This window comes from Octodon degus, unplaced genomic scaffold (assembly GCF_000260255.1).
Source record: "Octodon degus isolate 3935 unplaced genomic scaffold, OctDeg1.0 scaffold00103, whole genome shotgun sequence".
In the NCBI taxonomy this organism is placed as follows: Eukaryota; Metazoa; Chordata; class Mammalia; order Rodentia; family Octodontidae; genus Octodon; species Octodon degus.
In genome coordinates, this window is record NW_004524679.1 from 4,281,805 (window position 1) to 4,299,132 (window position 17,328).

The window sequence follows — 17,328 nt, forward strand, 5'->3', positions numbered from 1 at the left end:
TGTACTTCCGATTTGATTTGAAACTGTCTCATTGCTATCTGTTTATCAATAATATTTTCAAATAAAATAAAATAAATATTATAGGTGTGTGAACTCAGCAAAATATTCCAAAATAGTCCAGTAGTCCATAATAGTATTGGGTCTTCTGCTTGACTAGCAATGTCAGAAGTTGTTGACCTGAGTCCCCTACAGCTCACCACAACAACATGGCTTTATTTCTTGTTATAAATATGAAATATATTGTTCTTTAAAAAACGATAATTAGTGTAATATTCCTTATAAGTTTCCCTATTTTCTTGTTCTCAGTTATGGTATTTTACACAATTCTGCTTTACTGGCAAAATATTTTTCTATGTTTTCTTATTATTTTAGAATACTTAGAAACTATTTTGAGAGTTATAAAATAAAATATATGAACTGTTAAGTTGAGTAAGAAATGTTCTATTTTACTTATACATGGTTTAGTATTATTGAAGGTTTAAAAAGTAACCACTGTCTATGTATCGGGACGTTGTACAAAAAGTCAGTTTTGCTCATTCAAAAATAAATTACGCAATTAAACAGTCTAAACACTATGTAGCACTGACCTCTACTTCCACACTTAGCAACTCAAATTGAAGTTTGCAATCATGGGGTGGGGTTTGTGAGGCCATGTAGTTCAAAAAAACTAGCAATGTCTTCTTTGTTTCCAATCCCACAAAGAGAAATGGAAAGGAAACTTATGAAGATTAGTAGAAAGGTAGAAATTTGAAACTTGTGGTAATTCAGAAACACTGTCAGACAATTATCTGCCCTCTCAGAAAATAAGCAATAGGTTTAAAAGTGATAAAAGATCGGTGGAACCTTTGTTAACTCTGATTAAAGTTGCCCTTTACTGTATTTTCTTAAAGTCTTAATTCTCATTTATGCTGATTTTATATTTACTTACTTATTTACTTGGTAGAGGGTCTCATTACACAGCTCAGAATCATAGTGATCCTCCAGTGTCACCCTCCCTAGGGCTGGAATTACAGGCATGTTCCACCATGCTGATTTCAGGGGCCAGCTTCTGGTACTGGGGATCAAATCCAGGTCCTTGCACTTGCCATACAGGCACATAGACTGCTGAGTTGTCTCCCCAGATCCCTTGTGTTTATTTTCAAAAGAAAGATTTACAGGATTTTTGACTAATATACAACATACAAGTAAAGTGCCACTTAAAGTTATTACTTTTCTTTCTTAAATATTCCAAATCAACAACATCTGTGTTATAAGGACTCTGAATTTCTGTTGTTAGGCTTTGCTATTTTCATTATTCTATCTATTTATCACCTTGTAACTAATAGAAATCTCAAAATAGACATTCTTTGAACTATATTTTCATAAGTGGGAAACAAATATGGTTAGTATTTTCTTTTTTTCCTTTTTTATGGGCAGAAGTAATAGTAGAAAACTTCCCAAATATGAGGAAACAATCTGACATTCAGTTAACTGAAGCATACAGAATGCCAAGTAACCTCAACCCATTTAAAAACACACCAAGACATATAAGAGTCAAGATCCCAGAAATTCAGCTCAAGAATCACATACTGAAAGCCACTAGAGAAAAGAAGCAGATCACATTCAAAGGAAAACCCATCAGAATTATGGCCGACACTTCTTTACAAACCATGAAGGCAAGAAGAGCATAGAGCAGAGTACTTCAAGTCCTCTATGAAAACAAACTCCTGCCCAGACTACTACACCCTGCAAAACTCTCTTTCAAGCTTGATGAAGAAGTGAAATACTTCCATGACAAAGAACAGCTAAAGAATTTCATAATGATAAAGCCAACCCTACACAGGCTACTCAAAGATGTCCTAGAGAGGGACCAAAATGATGAGAAACTCCACGAATGAGATCAGAAGCAACCAACTAAATAGGGCAAGCAATTAAACACCGGAGAAAAAGGAGTAAATGACAACAGGGAAATAACATGTCAATCATAAGTCAATACATCTCAATGATAACCATCAATGTGAATGGACTCAATTCACTAATTAAGAGAAATAGGCTGGCACAGTGGATTGGGAAACAAAATCCAACAATATGCTGTATTCAAGAAACACATTTAACTCATAAAGACATTCATAGGCTGAAAGTCAAAGGATGGAACACAATACTACATGCCCCAGCACCTCAGAGAAAAGCAGGGGTAGCAATCCTATTCTCAGAGAGTCTCAACTTCGAACCAAGAATGATCAAGTGAAATAAAGAAGGCCACTATATACTGGTTAGGGGAAAAATTCAAGAGGAAGAGGTAATCATAAATATGTATGCACCAAACATGGGATCACCCAACTATATAAAGCAAATCTTTATGGACATGAAAAATCTAATATCCAATACCACAATCTTAACAGGAGACCTTAACACCCCCTTATCCCAAACAATAGGTCAATGAGACAAAAACTTAGAAAAAAAATAACAGAACTGAACCAGAGCTTAAAACAAATGGACTTGGTGGACATATACAGAGTGTTCCATCCAAACACAGCTGAATACACATTTTTCTCAGCTGCACATGGGTCCTTTTCTAAAACAGCATTTTCTATAGGTAATCTTATCCAGATGATGCAAAAATTGAACCATTACAAAGAGGTGCAGTCAATCAGATTAGTATTCTCCACTGAAAAAATGAGAATAATGCAAGGATATTACTTTTCATAGACTGTAAAAAAGCACTGTTTTCAGTATTTGAAAATGTTTTCCTATTGAAATATTTGACGAACATATGTTTATTAACATACACCTGCGAAAATATAAACTACCCAGAAAATATCTCATCACTCTGTGTGTGTCTGTGTGTGCGTGTGTGTGTGTGTGTCTGTGTTTGTGTGTGTTTGCTTTCATTTTATGTATTTGGTACAGTGTCTCACTACACATCTTGGACTCCTAGTGATCCTCTTGTTTTCAGCCTCCCCAGCACTGGGATTACAGGCTTTTGCTACCAAGCCCGGACTCAGTCACCATCTCAGCACACCCTGGGAGCAGGCCTGGTGTGGCATGCGGTACTGGAGATGGAACCTTGGTCCCTGAGCTTGCCAAAGCAAGTGCTTAGTCCACTGAGATATTTAGCTGGTCCTTGTATATTTTTGAATTGAAACATTAAGCTCTGTATGTCCTTTTCCCCATTAGGTCTTCATCACCATTCCAGATGTCTGTCATGTCTGACCTGGGAGACCTCAGCAACCGGGCTATTCTAAAAAACAGTGAGAAATCACTGAAAGGATCATCCTTCCCTCAGCAAATAGAACAGATGACCATAAAGAAATTTAGAACTGGATGTATAATCCTTCAGGTACCAGAATGTCCAGCATTATTTGCATACCTGCACCGAACACCTTCAGAACATTGACCCCAAACATTTCATCCAGCTATCTTGGGATTATGAGCCCCCACCCCCAAAACCCTACACAAACTTAACTTCTTTAAATGCTTGATAATCATTCTGAGCTCAGTCTGCCTGAACCTACACAGAAATCAGTCCAGCCTTTTCCTCATAAAAGCCTGTGTTTCTCTTTTTCTTAATGTACCTTTAATAACAATATCTAGAGCATTAATAGTGAAATTTTCAGAACAAGTGCCAAAACTGCAAACCAAAGCTCACTTAATTATCACAAAATGCTAACATTTGAATTAAACCTGAATAATGAGAATTTTTTTTTTATTTTTCGGAACCAGGGATTGAGCTCAGGCCCTTGCGCTTGCGAGAGAAGCAATTATTCTACTGAGCCATCTCCCTGGCCCAGTACTGATGTTTTAATTTAGAAAAATAAGACTGTTATCTAATGTTCAGATGCTGGGGTGATTAAACTGCATGCAAATAGTGAGGACTTTAAGAGTGGCTACTGCAATAATGTACCATAGGTTTGCCACCTCTAATCTAGAGAATGTGCTGATTTATAGTAAAGGATGCCAGTGCGAGAGCAGTGAGAGATAGGTTTTTAAAAAGTGGACCATTAAAATGAACTTTAAATTTAACTTTCATTTTTCCTATTATTTGTTTTCTAAAATTTTCTTTTTAGGTGGAAATGTGGCATGTGAGAAATGAAATTTCAATTAAGAATTTCTATATATTCTTTTATTAGAATATTTCCTCAAAACTCTCCCACTTAGTCAATGAAACACATAATCTCCTACTTCCCCACTTCCTCTCTAAATAGAAGATATCATGCTCTAAAGATCCTGTGGCAAGTCACGAGAAATTTCTAGGTATTTTCACATATAAGCATTTAGTAAAGACTAATAAAATACAAATTGTGAGTAATGAACCAAGAGTATTAGAATTAATGGGCTTCAAATAATGAAATTTATTTTCCTTGATGACTTTTAATCTGCCTAGTAGTTTTCCAATACACTAAATTCTGCTTACGTCTTCTAAATCAGTCATGAGTAAAGGACGATATAAGTTTAATACTCACATAGATAAACTTTCAAATACTTGGTCTTAAAAATACATAACCCTTTAGGTCTTCTCCTGTTTTATTAATTAATCTACTGCAATCTACGTTTCTTCCCACTGCATGTACAAATTGTTTTTTGAAAGAACTTCTAAAAAATCCCATTTAAAGATCTCTTTTTTATATTCAGTAACTTTAGCTCATTTGGATAATGACTCTTCTTTCTGAAATCTTATCCTTTCCTTGATTTTAGAAATACTGTACTATCCTAGTTGCCTAGTTTCTGGAATTTCTCTAAAAACCTTGTGTTTTCCTACCAGCCCCAGAATCTCTTCTAGACTCAACAAAATCCTTGTCCATTGTCCTTTCTTGTAATGTTTTATTTTCATAATTATACAAATCTAATTCTATGGCTTGGCATTTTTGGACTTAGTGTGGGTGAATCCTATATTTCTTCTCATGGTCTGAGTTCTATACTAAGCTGCAGAAATACAATCTAGCCACTTAATACACAGCCAACAAAAATATTAAATGGTTGAATGGATTATTTGGGGAAAGAAATTAAGGCCTAACTAAAGAATTCTAAATTTCACCTAGATGAATCAATATAGTACAAGATTCCTACAAGCTACTAGGACATTATTTAAATCCATAGTTGTAAATGATCAAATCCACGTAATAATAAATGAATTATACCCATGTGTGTATGTCTGCATGTGTGTATATGCATATCTGTTTATATGTATGCCTGCATATGTAATTAAAAGTTACATTTAAGCTCATAGCAAAAATGATGAATTATCAAGCAAATCATGTATAGACAACTGTTTAACAATTTGAAAAACAGATTAGGCATGTCCTAAGATACTTTAGCATAAATATCTAATTTGCAAAAATAAAATCATACAGATACCAGAAACAAATGCAAGGGTGTACTTACATAAATGTAGCACAAGGAAAGACTAATCATAGAGAAAAAGCCAGAAATCATAAACAAAAGTTCTAGTAAACCTGATGACATCAAAACTTATGAACAAATTTGTAAAGTCAAAAGTATTGTAAAAGGTTAAAAAGACAAATAGTTCACTGGAAAATAAAGTATTAGTACTCCTAACAGGTCTTAATAAAAAAAAGAAAAAGACAAGTTCATGGTTTTTCTGTGTTTCTCAATCACAGGTACAAAATGATTACAAACTGTGTGATTTCCTTTATGTTGTAAGAAAGCACAGTGTCTGTGTAGAGTTGACAGTTGCATGGAGTATCGACTATAAATGGGCTCAAAGGAGACTTTTATGAAAGCAGTTATGTAAATTACCTAAAATTAGATTTTAAGGCTGGGGAGGTAGCTCAGGAGTCTAAGTGCCTGCTCTCAAGTGCAAGGACTAGAGGTTGATCCCTAGTAACCCATGTCATGCTGGCCTGGGAAACCCAGGAGTGCCAAACTGGCCCTGAAACCAGGTGTGGTGGTGCACGCCTATAATCCTAGCATTGAGGAAGCTGAAAAAGGAGAGTCACTACAAGTCCAAGCTGCATAGCAAGACTCAGTACCAAAAACATAAATAATTATAAAATAAAATTATATTTTAGTGATGGTGAAGGACTAAATAAACAATGAAAGACTACAAAAATGATTTAATTTTATACTTACAATGGATCAATTGTATTACATGTAAGTTAATGAATACTAAAAGTATCAATAAACATGTAAGTCTGATTTACTTGATTTGAGTATAGTCTCTAGGTGCAAACATCACATTGTTTCCCTAGAGTAATAAACTGAAAGAGTAAATAAAATCTGAAAGGTACAATAGATACTGTAAAAAGGGAAAGAACCTGCTGAAAAGAAAGGATTTTCTCTGTGCGTAAGGAAAGTCACATGGAGAGAAAACATTCAAGCTTTCACAGAGAGCACATTGGCCAAGCAGTGGCCATGACTCATCCACATGGCTGACACTGACAAAGGTTCTACAAACTGTGGTACAGGATCTCAGGATAAATCCTGAGGGGCTTTCACTGACTTTATCGGACCCAAAAGCTACAACTCTTGTTGCATAGGTCTTGATTTATCTTGGTCTAAACCATTCAGCAGAAAAGTATGAAAACGAAATATAAGAAGTAAAGCCATGCGGTTATGTTGAGCTGTAGGGGACTCAGGTCAACAATTTCTGACACTGCCAATCAAGTGGAAGACCCTAATTTTTGATCTGCAAACTTAGGTTGTTAACCCTCCAGAAAAGAAGCTTATTGTTATTACCATATAACCTAGGCTGTTGAGCTTAACATCATTATCTGTCTGAATATCAAACATATTAGACATAACATGGAACAGGTATTTTTCATCAAGTACTGGTATGTTAAACTTTAATTCCCTACAGAATATGACAAAAAATTATTAAGTGGAAGACCCAATACTATTATGGGCTACCGGACTATTTTGGACTATTTTGCTGAGTTCACACACCTATAATATTTAAATGATGGAACTAAACAACAAAAAAACAGCATTAGAACAAATCATTCTATTCATTAAGAGAATGCAACTATATACCTATCCTAACCACTTTGAATACACAGATACAAAATGGACATTCATCGGTATACCCCATTTTTTCTAAGTTCCGTTATTGAATATTATAGGTGTGTAAAATCAGCAAAATATTCAAAAAGAGTCCAGTAGCCCATAATAACATTGGGTTCTAATGGTGTTTGTAAATAGGATCTGAAGTCCGCATCTTGTACAGCAATTAACCACTAAGAAGAATATATGCAGTGTATTATTTGTTGAAACTGTACTTCCAATTTGATTTGAAATTGTCTCATTGCTGTTTATCAATATAATTTTGAAAAAAAATAAAAATATAGAATTCTGAAAAAAAAGCAAAAAGAAACAGGACACAGATGAATGACTATTTTGTATCTATGTATTCAAAATGGTTAGGATAGATATATAGCTACATTCTCTTAATTCAATGAATAAAGGGATTTGTTTTAATAATGTTTGTAAATAGGATATCATGTCTGCATCTTGCACAACAAATAACCACTAAGAAGACAGTATGCAATGTGGTAATTATTGGAACTGTCCTACCAATTTGATTTGAAACTGTCTCATTGCTATTTATTTCTCAATAAAATTATGGAAAAAATTTAAAGAAATAAAAATAAAAATAAACAAAGCACACTAAAAAAGGAAAGGAACTACTCAGATGAGGAAAATAGGAGAGGGAGTCATGGAAAGAGTCATAGATATGCATGGAAGCAGAATATTTGGGACAACTGCACTGTGGATTCCTGCTGGTCTTTGGAAAGAACAGTTAATCCTTAATCTGGGACTGGTCAAATAGCTCAGCGGATTAAATTGCCTGCAAGCAGGCACAGGGGTTCGGTGCCCAGGCCTGCTGCATGCTGAGAGTGGGCATGGTGGCACGCACTTCTAATCCCAGCACTTGGGAGGCTGTAAACGGGTGGATCACTACGAGTCCGATCTAGCAATGAGACCTTGAACAACCTGTAGACCCTACCCGATAATACAAAAAAAAAAAATCCTTAATCTGTTTTGACTTTTTTTTCTGTCTTCTTAATTTCTTCTATTTTTTTTTTGTTTTTCTTTCTTCTCCCTATTTTGTATGCATATATCTTTTAATCGGAACAACTGATGTGAATACAATAATATGCAATACAGCAAATAGTGTCAAATTCATATTATTTTCTTTAGTGAAATTCTGTATTATTTTTCATTTTTTATTACTATTTTGTATTCTCTTTAAAAATACAAAAGGATCAATAAAACAGTTTTTCGAAATCAGACAAACTATATTTATCAGGAACGCATAGTTCCATATCATTATTTGCAGTTTCATCTAGGGAAATGCAAGAGATATTATAAAGATGAAGCAGTCTAATTTCCTTATGCAAATTGGGAAAATTAAAGAACATTGAACCAAATGCGTTGCTTAGCATCACATAATCAGCTAGTAAAAGAAGCAAAGATTTACATCCAGTTTTCAGCCTACAAGCTTATTGTTAATCACATTGTTTCATACTTATAATGTTCCTATCTAAATTGACTATTCCAATGAATCAAAAAAATCAGTTATTTAACGGTAATGTATAGATTGTTATAATAGCCAACAATTTTAAGTTCAGTAGATCATTATTGTGGTAGGTGAATATTCTTTGTGATGATGTGGGAAGTTATTTAAAATGAAGCATTAAACACAAGTCCACTTATTTTTAAATGGTTACCCAGATGCTTTGCAAAATGCTAGATTGGAAGTGTAGTAAGATGAAAAATGTGTAAGAATGCATCAAATATACGAAGGGCACTGGTAAGAAGTGCATCACATAAAGTACCTTGAGAGCTTCCATCGGACAAACAGATGGATACTTCATCATTTCTGTCATTATCCTCTCCCACTTCAGGCCCGGTTTCCTCTCCTGGTGTGAATGCAGAGAAAGAACCAGACTCAGGTTGCTCAGAGAAATCAGCAGGGCCTCCTCTTGGAGGTGGAACTTCAATGCCCATTAAGCGATATTTCCTTCTTCGATTCCCAATCCAAGTCTTTATAAAAGAAATACAAAAGTAAGTTTTGTAATTATATAAAACATAAAATAATAAATGGATGCTACATAAATCATTCCTAAAGAGAACAAAGTATATAGGATAATGCAACTTTTCTTTCAGTGAGCTAAAATAAAGTCATTTTCACTTTAAAATACTTTATTAGAGGATGATAATATTTATCCAAATTTTCAGACCTTCAAAAACTTGTGGACTATTATATTTTATTTGTTTATGTTTTTGCTACTTTATGGAGGAAAATAATTCATCAAATCTTTCCAAAGATAAATAAATTGATTCTTCTTCCAGTGTTTATATTTTGTTGCCAATCTTGGTCTTCCTACATTTTAGGCCTTCTATTAATATTATTGGCTGAATAATCATTACATTAGCTATTCAAATACTTTAATATTCATTCTTTTCTATTTAGGACCAATTTTTAAAACATTTTATTTAAGTAATTTTAGAGTCATAGAAAAGTTCAAAGATAGATCGGGTGTATTCTTCACTCCATTTACTCCAACTATCATCTTATAGCACAATACCAAAGCAGGAAATTGATATTGTACAATGTGTATGTACAGTTCTGTATTTCTGTCCTATACCATACCTTTACCCCCTTTTTTCCACAATTCCTGATTCCTGAGAATCACTAATCTGTTCTCCATTTTATAGTACTTTTAAGAATATGTGAAAATTAAATCTTGCAGTATAAGATTTTCAGAAATTTGCCTTTTTTAAAACTCAACAATGTTTCTCTGAATAGTTATTCAATTTGTATGTGCCAATACTTTATTCTCAAAAGTATTTCATGATTGTGTATATCAAGGTTTAAGAAGGATGTGAATTTTCATTTTTTGGTCATTTTTAAAAGTTACTATGAACAGTCATGTAAAGATTTTGTGCAGAAATAAGTTCATTTTTGTAGGATAAATGCTAAAGAATGCAAATTCTGGATTGAATAATTGCATGTTAAGTTTCATAAGAAAATTTCAAGTTATTTTCTGTAGGGTCATGATGTTATACACTTTTATAAGCCATTCACAGTGATAGTTTCTTAGCATTCTTGTCAGTATTCATGAGCTCTCTATGTATTCATTTAATATTACCTATTTGAATGTATGTGTGGAATGATGGCTTATCAACTTCTTTTTCTAAAAATTTTGGCTTGTCTGAAAGTTAAATATAGACTGGACTTCATGAATGCTAAATAGCCTCCCTACGACGAGATTCAGCAAGAACTTAATTAGATTTTCTTAAGTGCTAGAGGTGTTAACCATCTTTCCATGTGCTTATTTGATGCATATAACCTCCTTAGTGAAATAAGTCTTATTTTTAATTGAAGTTTTAGCTGAGCACAGAATAGAGCCTTTTAAAAGTTCTTTTTAAATATATTTCTTTTTCTCATATCTAGTTAGCAAACATTTTACCTTGAGTCTGTAAGTTCAGTGTCTACCTTTTTGGACTGCTGTAGCATAAATCTATACTGCATTAATTAAGGTATATTAATTAATAAATTCATTACTGATGGAAGCATTTCCAAAACCAGAAAGGGAGGAGAGAAGAAGAATTAGATTGAGGTTAACCCGTCCCATGCACAGTTCATCATAGAGTTCACATTCCTGTGGGACTCTAATGGCAAACTCCGGGGCTCAAGTAGTCCTCTGGCCTCAGCTTCCCCGGTAGCTAGGACTATAGGAACACCCTACCATGGCTAGCTAGAAAAGTTTTTAATCATTTACCTGTATTTATCAACTTTCCATTGCTAAGATAAAATGCCTAAACCCAAAATTTAAAGGAGTAGGAAAGAGGGGAGGGGAAGGAAATGAAGAGAAAGGGAGGGGAATAAAGGGAGGGGAGAAAAAGCATTATAAAGGGTGCTGTCTGTTGGTGGCCATCTGAAAATCTGATTTGATAGGACATTATTTATGTGTATTTAACAACTCTACCCTAGGAATATAGACATTGTATGCTACCAACGTGTATTAATAAAAATGTATTTTTAAATATATAAAAAGGTATATTAATTTAAAAAAAATATGAGTTCACTGAAACAAGAAAGGTGACATATATGCATCAAGACTACAGAGAGAGAGGGAGAGAGAGAGTGAGAGAGAGAGAGAGAGCAGGGTATTAATATCAGGAACAAACTTCAGGATACTCTTGTTATGGTCTTTGTAGACATGAAAGAGACCATAAGTGAATCATACAAATTACATATGCAAAAGTACTGATTTAGAATCAGCTGTGTGCAATATCATGGCTTGTCTGGGCTACACTGAGTGTACAGGAATACAGGAATTGTCTTGATCTTTATAAAAGTTCCTGTAGTTCATACATGTTATTGTAACACCTTAAAAAAAGAGATCAAAAACATAGTTGCATGCTAAATATATCTTAATGTACTAATTTCTTGAAAAGTATAAATTATTTCAAAACAAATTTTTGAAATACAATTTTCAAAATTACAGTTTGATGGTGAAAAATGGAATGGTTCTCCTGTAAGAACAAGAGCAAAACAAAATCCATTCTCTGATAGATCATAATGAACATATTACTAGAAATTTGGGTCTGTGTAACAATTTTAAAAAATTAAATAAGAGAAGCACAGATCATGAAAGACCAATTAAATCCTACCTATTTTCAAATTATATGTCTGACAATCTTGATTATTAATTTGATTGATATAAGTGCTACCTAGAAGCTTAGAAAAGCACACTTCTGGGTGTGTCTTAGTGGGTCATGGAGGCATGAGTTTAAGGAGTACATCTGGTCCCTGCTGGCTTCCTGTCCAGTACTCTTCTCTTGTACTCTGCTTCCCATTGACTATGAAATGAACATGTTAACTCCACTACAACATTCCTCCATGAGGTTTCTACTTTGCTATGAATGAATTGCACAGTTTTGTTATTATTTGCAGTTTCATTTAGGGAAATATCTATAGATATTATAAAAATTATTCAGTCTAATTTCTTTCTGTAAATCATGAAAACTAAAGAACATTGAATTATACGTATTACACTCTATAATTGGATGGGATGCAATATGCTCTAAAAACTCTGAAACATGCAGCCAATTTAAACTTCTCTAAATTGGAGTTGTCAGATATTTTTTCCTTCCAACTGGAAATGTGACCAATATGATAGGATAGTGTTTGTATAAAAATGATCAATACTTAATGAAACTTATCATAAAGAGAAAAAAATCAATGCAATTATAAAAGTTCAAATCATAATGGAACCCACTGAATTTTAAAAGACTTTAATGAAGTATTTCAGAAATTTACATAGAAATATATTGGGCTACCTGGAGAAAAAGGAAAAGAATTCTAAGATTGTATGAATTACAAATACTGAGGCAGGAGGGGCCAGGGAGATGGCTCAGTAGAATAAGCGCTTGCCTGGCAAGTGCAAGGCCTGAGTTCAATCCTTGGTTCCAAGAAGAAAAAAAAATATTGAGGCAGGAGTGTAATAATCCTGAATAGACTGATAAAAGAGAGACAATAAAAAATTATATCAAGTAAGAAAAGTCTAGGAAATGATAGATTTTCTGAAAGATTCTACCAAAATTTCAAGGAAACTTCAGGCTACTAAAACTTTTGGCTAATACTCCACAAAATTTTCCTTGAAGTTGAAAGAGAGGAAGAAATGTTAAAATTAGTTCCAGAAGCTGACATTACCCTGATACAAAATTCATAAAAGAACAAAGCAAAAATGAAATATAAGTGTCAATCACTTTAATAAGTATAAATGTAAATTCCTTCAGTATGGTACTGATAAATACAATGCAAAAAATTATCAAAGAAATTATGTGTCAAGAGCAATTTGGGGCTGGCCAAATAGCTCAGTGGATTAAAGTGCCTGCAAGCAGCTGCTGGGGCCAGGAGTTTGATCCTCAGGCCTGCCATGCCAGCCCCATTTCCCAGGGCGCATTGAGATGGCAATTGAGACTGGGTGTGGTGACATGTGCCTGTAATCCCAGCTCTTGGGAGGCTGTAAACATGAGAATTACTATGAGTTAGTTCTAGTAGTGGACCCTCAACACCCTGTAGACCCTTCCCTAAAATGAAAACAATTTGACATTCTTCCAGGGGTGCAAGGAAAGTTCAATAATATTAAATCAATAAGTAGCACATAACAGAAATGGTATCAAAGATATCTCAATAAATGCAGAAAATCTTCGACAAAAAACTAACATCTATTTATGATTAAAATTATGAGTAAAATATGTATAGAAGAACATTATCCCAAACAAGCAAGCTCCACTGAGGACAAACACACTTCCAATAGTATACAGAATAGAAAAACCTTGAAACATTTCATCTAAAATCGGAAACAAAACAAGAGTGTTTATTCTCACCACTTTTGTTCAGTACAGAACACAAAACCTTAGAGAATGATCACACAAGAGAAAGAAATGAAAATTATGTAAATAGAAAGGGACCAAGTCAAACTCTCCTTATATGCACTTGACATGATCCATAAGATCCAAAAGTTTGTATAAAAGGACTACCAGAACTAATAAATTCTGTAAGTTACCATTACATAAAATCAGTGTACAAAACTCAGTAGTTTCTGTACACTAACAATCAGTCCACAGATAAATGCATACATAAGGTCCTCTTAAAAATAAATTCTGTGATACAAAAAAAATACAAATGAAGATCAAAATAATAGGCTTCTAATAGAACATAGGAAGATAGATCTTTTGCAAAATTCATGGTGCCGTATTAGCAGTGGGTTATCTGTAGGACTGGCAATGTCAGAAATTGTTGACTTGAGCCTTTTACAGGTCAGCATATTAGTATGGCTTTACTTTTTTTTTTTTTTTTTTTTTTTTTTTTGGCAGAACTGGGGATTGAACTCAGACCCTTGTGCCAGGGAAGCACTTATTCCACTAAGCCATCTCCCCAGCCCCTGCTTTACTTTTTATAACTCACTTTTATACTTTTCTGCTGGATGGTTAAGCTCAACATAAAGCAAGACCTACATAACAATAAATGTAAATTTTGTAACTATTATGGACTACTGGACTACATTGGATTGTTTTGCTGAATTCATGCACCTACAATATTTAAATGTCCCATCTCTGACAAAACTAAACAAAAAAAGTGATGTAAATGAAGGACCATTTTGTATCTGTATATACAAAATAGTTATTGCAGATTTACAGCTACCTTCTCTTAATTCAATGAGAAGAAAGACTTGTACTAATAGTGTTTGGACAGGATTTCAAGTCTGCATTTTGTACTATGAATAACCATTACAAAGACAAAAATACACAATGTACTAATCATTGAAACTGTCCTACTAATTGGTTTTGAAACTGTCTCATTGCTATTTGTTTCTCAATAAAATTCATAAATAAAACTCATGGTGCCTAAGAAATGAAAGGAGGAGGAGGGACAGAAGGATGAGAAAAAAATAAAGATGTGCTGTGTTTATGTACCAACTCTACATAAAGAGTATAACCACTATGTGTTGTGAGCATGAACTAGTAACAAAAGAAAAGAAAAAGAAAACATGAATTAACCTAATAAAGGAGAAATATATCAATAGTGAAAAAATAAGGTAATCTAGAAAAATTAAAGAGGATAAAATACAATGGATAAACATTCCTTTTTCCTGGATAAGCAGACTTAATATTGTTCAAATAACCATAATATCAAAACTAATAGAGAAATAGACTAATCCTAATCAAAATACCTACAGCATTCTTCACAGAATTACAATAACCAATCTCTTTGGGTTTAAGTCTTAGATGTCCTACTGAATCCTTATGGGCTCAAATGTGGGACTTTTAAAAAATGATTGTATTATCAGGGATTATACTTAGTTACTACCAGGAGGTGAGGCTTGGTCAGAAGAGATGGGTCACTGGGAGTGTGGCCTGGAAGTAGATTTCTCCCTCCTGGCTCTGCCCCTCCTCTCTCTCTCTGCTTCCCATCACCATGCCATGAGCTGCTCTTCTACTGTGATGCCATCCTGCCTTCATGCCATCTAACTGTGGAGTGAAAACTCTAAGATGGTGAACCAAAATAAAACTTTGTCCCTTAAGTTGCAGGTGTTATATATTTTCTCTCATGAATAAGAAAATAATTAAGCAGCAACACTAAAATTGATATAGAAATAAAAGAGATAGAGAATAGCAAAAACAATCCTGGACAAGAGCATAATAGGAGGCCTTGCAATCTCAAATTTCAAGTTAAATTATAAAGCTACAGTGGTAAAAATAGCATTGTCATTAACACAAAAACAGCATTCTTGGTGACTAACACCAAAACAGCATTTTAGTACCTATCATCAAAATAGATATGTAGATGAAAGACTTTGTTTGTTTATTGTACTGAAAATTGGTCCCAGCTTCTTTGTATTGAGCTACATCCCTAGCTATTTTTATTTTTATCTTGGAACAGAGAATCTCTAGATCACTAAATTGTACAGCTGCGCTTGAATTTGTTATGCTCTTGCCACCATCTACCAAAGTAATGGGATTATATGTCTGTACCATCATGACATGGTACAGACATGGTCCTTGAATATACTGAACATTCAACACCAAATATATAGCTGGAAACATACATTTATTTGGAGGTTCCAAAATGATATTCCCCTATAGAAAAGTAACACATTTAGAGGTATTCTAAATTTGTTTTCGCAACAAGGATTGAAATCACGCCTGTACCTATGCGATTGAGCTATCTCCCTACAACTACATTTATGGGTATTAATTTTACTATGTTTTTAAATGTCCCCCAAGGGAGAAATACAAGTATAAAAAAGAACAGTTCCTTTTCAATTTCCCATTACATTATCTCACTTAAAATGAACTTGACAGGTTTTGAAAATGTAAAGAACTACAACTTCTTACTAAAGATACTTTAAATTATCATATAATTTTTCTACTTTCTAACCATGTTGGCCCATTATGATAAAATTGTGGTGTAGAAGTGCTTCATTTACAATACAGTAATCTTAGACAACAATCAAAAGAATGAAGCTGTATCTTTTTAGGATGCTTGTTGCATCACTGTGTCACAATAGCTGAGAGAAGGAAAAGAAGCACAAACTAAGCTTCTGTTTATCTTGTATTTCTTTCACATTTTTTGAATAGTTCAGGATGAAAACGTGAATAATCACATTGCTTTCTCTAAGTAGTATATTGAACTCCAAATGGCCAATGTAAAAGTATTTAGAGATAGGGCCTGAGGGAGATATCAGGTTATAAGGTGTTTGCTCATGGATTGTATTACTGGTAGTGTTTAATTTTTTATTTATACAGTGTTGCGCATTGAACCCAGGGCCTATCTCACTGAGGTACATCTCAAAACATTTTTTAAAATTTTTGTTTGCGTTGTTGTTTTAAATTTTGAGATGGGCCCTCATTAAATCATTAAGTTTTCCTGGCTGTACTGAAAATTGCAATCATCTTCTTAGCCTCCTAGGGAACTGTGATTATAGGTATGTGTCAGCTGCATAGCTTTAGAGTGCTTTTAAATGACTCTCTAGAGAGCGTCTTTACCTTTTGTACCATGTAATATTATAGTTATTTAGAAATAGGACCTGATCTAAACATCAAAACTATCAACATTTTGGAAGTCCTAGTCTTATAATATGTGAGCAAAACATTATATTGTTTATACTTATTCAGTCTTTTGTATTTTGTAACAGCCTCAGATGTTTTGTTTCTTTTTTCTTTGGTTTAGTTACAGTGTATGACTATGTAGCTGAAGATGCCCTTGAAATTGTGATCCTCCTGCCTTAACCTCCCAAGTGATGATACCATCTTTGTATCATGCTTACTGGGCTATGTGATGGCCAAATAATTGGTAAAACATTATCTTATGTATGTGCATGGGGGTGTTATTGGAACACACTAACATTTAAATAGGTATTGTGTAAGAATATATCACTTGTCAGTGTCTTTGGGAATCTCCAATCTGATTAGAGCATTAAGTTTTTATGTTCTCTTTACATGAAACTTCAGGAATATTGAATATACTATTTTATATGTATTCTCAGTTCAGTTTTTGTTCCCTCTTCCTAATGCTTAATATCTATGACCTTCTTTACTTTAGGAATTGTTGCTAGTTATTTGTTCAAGATCCTATTCTCCTCAAACTCCCCCTTTCACATACTGACTACTAAATATGTTTAATGTAACATTTTCTCTACTGCAAACCGTTAATCATAAAATAACATGTTTTCAGCCATTTTATATACCCCATAGGCAAGTATTTTATCATTTTGGGCATCTGATTCCTTGTACATAGATTTAGAGATCTACTTTTTTTTAATTTTTATTATTTTTTCTTTGATAACAATAAAATTCTTCATAGGAAAATTT

General features: G+C 33.7%; 1 protein-coding gene across 1 annotated transcript in view; it reads right to left on the bottom strand.

The window, feature by feature from the left end:
- Positions 1–17,328, bottom strand: part of Hdx (highly divergent homeobox) — a 233,650-nt gene that overhangs the window by 83,101 nt on the left and 133,221 nt on the right. Inside the window, exon 5 of the mRNA XM_023723771.1 lies at positions 8,775–8,982. Within this exon, the coding sequence (XP_023579539.1) occupies positions 8,775–8,982 (208 nt within the window). The remainder of the gene's footprint in view (positions 1–8,774; positions 8,983–17,328) is intronic.